Source organism: Austrofundulus limnaeus, unplaced genomic scaffold (genome assembly GCF_001266775.1).
Source record: "Austrofundulus limnaeus strain Quisiro unplaced genomic scaffold, Austrofundulus_limnaeus-1.0 Scaffold31, whole genome shotgun sequence".
Taxonomy (NCBI): Eukaryota; Metazoa; Chordata; class Actinopteri; order Cyprinodontiformes; family Rivulidae; genus Austrofundulus; species Austrofundulus limnaeus.
In genome coordinates, this window is record NW_013952433.1 from 84,533 (window position 1) to 93,215 (window position 8,683).

Sequence of the window (8,683 nt, forward strand, 5' to 3'; positions counted from 1 at the left end):
GTAAAAAAGCAAATGAAAAGATCGGCAGTGGAAAAAGATAATGGTAAGTTAAAAACAKACTAGTACAGCACACCTGTACTAGTTTAATTGGTTAAATTTTATTTTTAAAAATGCTATCTTATCTGGTTAATTTCAGTTTATATAACTGTTTTGACTGGTTTCACCTCAGCATCTTTTCAAAACATCCCGCAAATTCAAAATTTTTGCAGCCGAATGAACCACGTTTGTGTCACTTTTCAAATGAAAAAAATGTTTTTATCCCACCTGGTAAAAGAAATGTTTCTTCGGTTTCTAGGATCAATTTTCTTATTGACAGATTTAGTCTTGCTTGTTGAGTATTTTCATTTCTTAAACCTCAGTGTATCTGTTCAGACTCCTCAGCTAACTCACTTACAGAAATTAAACTCATGAATCAGTGATCATATGGGATCATTTGGGATAAATATCCAAAGAACAAAATAAAAACATTTGGAGTGAATTAAAAGGTACTTGGAGTGACGTGACTCTTTAATTGAGAATTAAGAGAATTGAGGTCAACTCATCTCCAACCTGCAGAGGTTACAGGTGTTTGTTTGAGGCCATGACTTGAGAGCAAAGATAAAGTGACCAAACAATTTTAAGTCTGATTTGTTTCTTCTGAAGATTTCAATTTTCACAGATTGCTGTGAAAAAAACAAACCCAAACCATAAGCATGGCTGTTTATTACCTGCTACCTCACAGTTTTACCTCGACTGCTGGAAGCYAGGGTGCAGAGGGTGCTGCACAGTTCGATGAACATCAGGAGACATTAATCGATAAGAGAATCAATGAGAAACCAAATGAACTTTGGTATGTAAAATCCTATTTTTTCCTTCTAAAATTGTACAAAACAATGTTTCTAAATATCGTAAAAGTAAATTTTATCTTAAACTTTGGATCTGTGGTGTGTTTACCCAACGATTCAAAGCAGCAATTCTTTTCAAAGATGTCTTCAGTAACATACATGAAGCACCAAATTCTACTTGTCTTGTAAATATAACATTTCTCACGTCATTTATTCTTATCCRTATACGTAAAATGTGAATGAATCAGGACACTTCTACCATTACTTTCAATTTTTTTTTTTACTTTTTTTGTATATTACCTGAACTATTCGTTGAAGGTGAACTCTAATCTAAAAACTCTCCTTGCGTAGTTCTTTCTGTAAGAAAAACTCGTTTAAATACACAAATTTAAGTATTTTCCATCTTTCATCAGATCAGATTTAAAGACAAAAAATCACACAAAAAGATGGATGTGTAAATAATACAAACTTTCCTGTTTTGCAAAAACTACATTTTTTTTATTTCAAACCAGGACAAAAGGAAAATATAAACATTGATGTGTCGGGAAATATATTAGCTTTCTGGAGAGATTACAGCTAAAACAGTGCAAAGATGGAAGAAGAAGCACGACGACGACAAAAAAAAACAAAATCGTACAAAAACAGAAATTTTCTCTTTGAAAAAGAAAAAAAAAGACCAGCTTGTATTTCTGGTTCGACTCCACAGCTCTACTGGTTTGGTTATAGGTAGTGAGAAGTGAAGAAAGCGCGCTCAGCTTCCGTTTCATCTCCGAACAGAAATTCGGCTCATTTATGATCAGCACGGTAAGCCATCAGTGCTTCAAGTTAATCCATTTTAGCCCTCCGTAAAAGAAAGGAACACACAGGTCCACCAGGTGTCCAAGCAGAAATGTCCAAAGGCACTTCGGACACAAAGGAGGGTTTCTGTGAGTTCTGCTGTTCCATCAACTGGCTCCTCAGAATTCAAGCATTTAAAGACAGTAATCTTCATGAATCACGACAGATTTGTTTTTAACCCAAAACAAGAGTTTTTACTGAAAACCCCTGAACAGTCCTTAAGAAACAACTGAATCGTGGCCCGACATACCAACACAAAACTTAAAATACCCCATGTAATGCTCAGGATTAAAGTTATCAAGGGTAAAATACKGATTTTCTGACAATAAACTCCCTCTGTGCACAACACAAAGTTTACAGGGTGAACGTCACATATGCTCAGACCCCAGGAACTAGAATAAATTTTAAAACAACACCGACTGATGTGTTTGCTTAATTGTACAATAAATTCATTTATATTTTAGTATTACTTTATGGAGGATATTCTGTTTTCTACTATTTAAAAAGAAGGGGATGAGTACAAAGTGCTTAAACAGACAAAACATCAACTTTCTTAAAGTCAGACTGAGACACACCATATTTCTATATAGTATCTGACGTTAAATTATAAAAAGTTTAACTTAGTAAAAAACTTTTGGGGGGGTGAGAGCACAGTTACATGCTTCTGTTGCTTCTGTAACATTTTAAAAGTCAAAACAACAAAACAGTGGATCGCCAACAGATATTGTAATGTTTCCCATCACCACGTCTAAAAGCTAAAGTGTGCGTTTCAGAACTACACGGAGATCAACGACGACGGGGACTCAAAGTGAAACGAMACAAGTCAGTAAAAGGTTCTTAAAACTTCAGGAGTCATGCACAAACTATGACAGAGAAAAAATTAAAACACTTTAAATTTAGGTTTCGTGGAATGACAGTTCTGCATAGCACAATGTCCTAATTACACGATGATGTAATGCGCACCTAAATAAACACAAAAAAATCTAACAAACGGAAACGAGTCTTTGCGTTATACATTAAAAACAAAGAAAAAAAAAACACTAAAATAATGGTTTACCTGCAAAACTATAAAGCAACGGTAACAACAAGCAGGCGACACTCGTGACAAGACAAACCAGTAATGTACAGGAAGTAGGAAACATAAAACTTCCTGAGCTACCGCTTCTGTCACACTTTGAGTCTCATCTTCAGAACTTCTTATTTTTGCTCATAAATCCATAGGAGTTATTGAACAGCTTCCTCCTAAATATGTCTTGTGCGGTTAAACGTTCGAAGCCAGAGCCAATAACGTAACGGACTTTCTACGCAAACCGTCCCTTTTAAGACACAACACGGCCTGAGCGCCACACTGTTACAGCTCGTTTGGGTCAGTGCACAACAGAAGAGGTTTACAGGTGGGRTACAGTGAAACGTGTTCAGATACTGATGAGAAAAAACTCTGACAACATCATGGAGTTTGACTGTCAAAGGTAAGAGGTTGCGGAAGTGTGGTTTACTGTTGTGTACTCGATCCTGAGGCGTTGCAGAGATGGGCCGGGTGGTCTCACAAACAATTTTTTAAAAATTAAATCATACAGTACCAAGWGAAGTTATTATAACTGTCTGATCAAGTCAGACTTGTTTAGTTTTCTTCTCTTATATAAAAGGTGAAGGTAGAATAGATAAATCCTACTTCATCATAGTCTGGGTCGGTTGATTCTTCTACCTTGTGAGGCGGAACCATTTAGAGAGGAACAGCGTTTCAGGACAGACAAACGGTTGTAAGGCTTCAGAGGCACAACCGTGTCCCGCATCATCACCAGTCCTGATCTCATAAAAACACGACAGCTTATGTCTGAACAAAAAACAAATAATTTAACATGGGTTTTTTTTCTTAATGCTGCCTTCTGAAGTTAGCATTCTGAGGTCCCAAATGTTTCTCATCAGCTGTCAAAAGGAATTCTACAGAGACCAGTGCATCTCTTCAAAGTCTACAGCTTCATCCAGGTTTGCGTCAGTCTCCAGCAGGCTCAGGATCACCGCCATGGCTGCTTCGTCGTTGCTAAGACTGTTGAGGCCTGGTCCAACGACACTATCCAAGTCCAGCTGGGGATTATCCCCTGATGTAAGYAAACAAAACCAAATGTGAGGCGTTTATAATAGAGGAGTAATTACACAAAGGTGGCGCCAGCCTATAAACAGCATCTGATGGAGTACCCAGAAGTGTGTCTCCMCCTGAGAACGAAGCTCCTTGGGGCTCACTGTCTGAGCTGGACTTCCCAGGAATCTCCATGTCGGATGTTTCTCCATTTGGCACCTACAGTGTTATGAATGCAATTTAATAATGGATCGAATATYAAAAATAAATGAGGTTTTTGAATCGATTCAGATGAATTTGTTCGACCAGTTTGCCTGTGTGATTAAAAATAATAGTTTTTAATGTTCAAGTACTTTTAGAAAGTCAAAAAGCTTCATTAACATGTGAATGTTCACAAGTCAAAATGTTATTAAAGAAATAAAACTCCTAAAGCTTGACACTGAAAGGGTGTTTTTACTATTATATAACTCTGTCATAATAAAAAGGATCACATTAAAAAATTAAAACCATTACTTGCCAAACTGATATATTCCTGCCTTAAAATGATTATTTTATTCAAACTGGATTATGTTTTAAGGGTTACAGCCCAATTAGTCAGTTAATACAATTATTTTTCATATTTGATCATTAAATCACATTTACCACACGTTCCAAATATAAACAAGTTGAGCCCAGTCAAAGGCCAGACTTAGCTTTTGCTATAATCCTGTGTAAAATTGAAATTTACAGACATTCATGATGTTCTGACAGAAAGAACATCATGAGAAGAAAAGRCTGAGTTCATCATAGAAAAAAGAAACAACCATGTTTAAAAATACTGTGGATTTGGTGATCTTACACTGTTGTTGWTTTGATTCGGAGTCTGGGGAGACTTTTCCTGTTGCAGACTGAAGGGACTGACGTTCCCGCTCGGGGGTGACGAGTTGAGCCTAAAGAAACCAACACAAAACAGTTCAACACTGCAGAATCTTTAACGAGTGAGAAAAACCCCAGCTCTGTTTATATGAATGTATGAAAAGACTAATTGCAATAATCATCATAACTTTGTTATTATTTACTTGTTGAAATCCAGCAGCTCGTTAGCGATCTGTGTTCCTATGTTTCCAGGATAGATCAGAGTTCCAGCTGCAGAGGAGATGCCTGGGATGACCGGAAGAGACTTCTTTCCATCTTAACAGAAAAAAGATAAATAGTTGTGCCACTCCAACACCTGAAACCTTCTCACTGAGAGGAAATAACTCAAATCACTGCGCCGCCATRACGCAAAATATTTATTTATTGATTGATTTTACGGATCTATTTTGCATCCAGCATTGTTACAGATATCATGCACGCACACAGCAGCTGACCTTCTGAAGTCTTGGAATCGCTCGACTGCTCAGACTTGTTCCCTGATCGTCCTGTTCGACTGTTCTCGTGCCTCGACGTGGAATGAGGAAGAAAAATAAATATAAGCTCAGCCCAATATATATTTATATATGCYCTATGTCTTATTAAATCATAAACCTATATATACTCACGATATAACTCTGTTAGTCGACACTATGTACTCGACTTCTTTGTTCCAGGGGTTTACAAAACTAAACCACTGACTCTGCAGAGTGACAAAAGAGCCGTGTTTTGTTTTGAATTTATAGCAGTTTGTCTCGATTTTCTCTCGACTTCGCAGCACTGAGAGAGAAAGAAGCAAAGACAGAAAGTTAGAAGAAACAATGCAAAATACAAGACAGACAAAAATTCAATGTAAGTACAGTTGAAGCAAGATTTTTACCTTTTCGATGCTTATCAGCTAAATGTATTAAGTCATCTTGATGGAAGTACTCATAACATGAAGTCCCAAGCAATTCTTGTGGAAGATAGCCTAGAACGGTTGTTGCTCTGGGGAGAAGAGGATTCATTTTAATAATAATGCCATTAAATTTTTGTTTTCTCCGTCATGTTGCTCAAAGAATCAAAACTATTTTAAGTTTCAGCAATTTTTTTTAAAGGCAGCTGGTTAAACTTTCAAAAGTTAAATGTATTTTTAGAAAGCTTACATACAAATGTGGATAATGTTTTACATTCTAACAAAGAACAAAACAGATTTTATTAGGGCTGAGCAATAGTACATCATAAAAAAACACATCCAATATAATAGTGATAATTTCACTGGTTATTAACTGCTAACTGTTTATAACTTTCTGATAAAATAAGCCAGGAACTTTCAGCTAAACACCACCAGGAAAGCTAAGAGTCACCTTCAAAATAAAAGCTTCAAGCTGTTAATAGACATCATATGCCCACTAAAAACATAATTGGCTCGCACTTTATTTTGAAATGTGAATACCGGGGTTTCTTACTCCCTCTTGTCACCACATTTGAGTGATTGAGCACTAGCTTGCTGGACCAGTCCACCATTGTAGGGTTAATTTGAAATTATTTATTGATTTAGGGATGCTGTTACACTTAAATGAGGCATCTAAAAACAGAAGAGCGTGTCAATATGACGGACCAACAGCTAAAAGCCCAGCCTTAGATTTGAAAAGACTAATTTGAGAGCATCCAAAAACTTTTACTAAATAACTACAATCAGCTTTTAGCTAACATTAATGTATTACAAGATAAAATAACCTGAATTTTTGGTATTTCATTAGATGCTACATCATTTCCTTTTACAACAGCAAAGTTTCAAACAAATTCCCCATCCACACAGGAACATTGTTTTATCAATATGACAAGTTTTATTTATTTATTCATTTTTTTTAAAGAATTTCAGCCTTTTTTCCACTTAAAAACAGTGTTTTATGAGGCGGGTTTCCTGTTTTTAGTGCACTTTCTCCTGGCAACGTTACAGCGCCACACTTGGGGCTGGCATAGTTGCTACAACATTTTGGGTCGTTTTTCTGCATTTTTGTATGAATGAAAACATTTCCTGAAATGACAAATAAATATATTGTTTGGACAAATGTTTCTGTGTGGACGGGGCATAAGCTACTCACTTCTTCTGACACGTTTCCAAACTCTACCAGCTTCCACAATTCAAACCCCCKCATCTTGCTACTGAAAGTCAGATCTACCTTTGATCAACAAAAGTGAATTTGCCGTCCATGGTGTAGCGAGTGATGAACTCCGTGGGTTTAATTCGGACCTCTCCGTTGACTTGAGGAGCTGAGTGGGTGTGAACGCGTCCCACCGCCACCAGGCAGCTGAAGGAGGAGCTCTCCTGCTTGTCTGAGTCCCCKTTCCCCTCCGATGCCATCTGACTGGTGGGCCAGCTGCGCATGTAGCCCGTGCAGTGGACTGTGCAGTACTTCTGTGACTCTAATCAGAAACAAACAAAACCCCAACCAACTCATATTAGATCAGAGATTCTTAACCCATGGGCCGCGAGCGCCACCTTGAGGGCCTCAAAAGAACAACTTTGGGCCGCAGAGGGCCGTGGGACCACATTGATTATCAATAAAGTGCAATACACTTTCTCACCACTAGTAGCAGTAGTGCGCCACTCAGATGTTTAACAACTTTTTTAATATGTAGAAGAAGAACCTTAGAAACCTACGACGGCGTATTAGGGCCACTTTGCCGATGAAAAAAAAAAAGGAGGAGCAAATCTCTTGAGAAAACCTCAGAATTTCTGAGATTAATCTCAGAAATTTGAGAAAAAAAAACACGAAATTCTCTTATTTTGAAAAGTTGCAAATTTGCGAGAAAAAAACTCAGAAATTTCCATAATTAAATGTAGAAATTTGCAACATTTAAACAAGATATTTTCTGACATGGTTAAGTCAGAAATTTACAAGTAAAAAACTCGTAAATTTATGAGAAAAAAACTGAAGTTTTCAGGAATGGCTAAAGGGCGATTCCACCTGTTTTCACTACCTTGAGCATTTTTAAATCTGCTCTAGCTTAAAAACTAAAACACAGAGACTTCAAACCTGGACTAGATRATTCTACACTGATTGCAGAATGTTTAAACTCKAGTGTGTGATTTGTGGAACATATATTTGATATGTGAAGCTTAAGGAAATATGGTGATTTCAGAACTTTTTATGCATTTTTAAACAAGCATGGCCCGATGGAGAGAAATTATGCTGCTATCAACTTCACACCCAACGTACAAAAACACACAAATGCTTCACGTTGGACTCTTGTGCACTTTGATGTCAAGACAGACGCTCTTCAAAATTGCTCTTGATAGCGTCCAGAGCCTCCTGGCATGGCAGATGAAAMAAAGAAAGTGGCTTTGCTTTATTTACTGAGAGCAAGAGCACTTACCAGATAATTAATTCATCAGATAAGTGAGTTTCACTAAAGGAGCTGCGCACTGACGAGCTGCTGATCCACGCGTCCATGGTCCACCATAGACTTTGCATGTAAACCTGACTCCCCCGACGCTCAAAACGCGTTTGGTGCGAGTGACTGAAGCAATAAGTAAGTCAGTAAACTTTATTTAAATAGCCATTTTCATAGACACAAACATTGCAATGTGTGTAACAGAAAAAGAAAAACATTTTTCAAAATATTCATAGACTTTTATTTTGAAATATCCGGTTAACGAAACAGGACGTCACCACAAGTTGGGTAAATTGACAGCGAAATTGCGTGGCTACATGGAATTGTGAAAATTATTTTTCTCTACAGGCTCCATGATCGTTTTGGATGATTGATTCAGTCACTCTTCTCTCATCTCTCCTTCGGGCTATGCTTGTTTATAAAATGCATAAAAAGTTGAAATCAGCACATTTCCTTAAGCTTCACACATCAAATGTATGTTCCACAAATCACACACTTGGTTTTAAACATTCTGCAATCAGTGTAGAATAATCTAGTCCAGGTTTGAAGTCTCTATGTGTTTTAGTTTTAAAGCTAGAGCGGATTAAAGATGCTCAAGGTGAAAACAGGTGGAATCGCCCTTTAGCCATTCCTGAAAACTTGAGTTTTTTTCTCATAAATTTACGAGTTTTTT

The 8,683-nt window shown here is 37.2% G+C and overlaps 1 protein-coding gene across 2 annotated transcripts in view; it reads right to left on the minus strand.

Annotated features, from left to right (window-relative positions):
* Positions 1–1,300: 1,300 nt before the first annotated feature.
* The window catches only part of bmal2 (basic helix-loop-helix ARNT like 2), a 14,868-nt gene continuing 7,485 nt past the window's right edge, over positions 1,301–8,683 (minus strand). For both annotated transcript variants that reach the window (XM_014005483.1, XM_014005485.1), the window contains exons 10-17: positions 6,795–7,038; positions 5,510–5,616; positions 5,259–5,409; positions 5,088–5,158; positions 4,797–4,908; positions 4,577–4,667; positions 3,858–3,957; positions 1,301–3,760 (exon numbers count right to left, since the gene is read on the minus strand). In XM_014005483.1, coding sequence (XP_013860937.1) covers positions 3,603–3,760; positions 3,858–3,957; positions 4,577–4,667; positions 4,797–4,908; positions 5,088–5,158; positions 5,259–5,409; positions 5,510–5,616; positions 6,795–7,038 — 1,034 coding nt within the window. In that variant the 3' untranslated portion in view covers positions 1,301–3,602. The remainder of the gene's footprint in view (positions 3,761–3,857; positions 3,958–4,576; positions 4,668–4,796; positions 4,909–5,087; positions 5,159–5,258; positions 5,410–5,509; positions 5,617–6,794; positions 7,039–8,683) is intronic.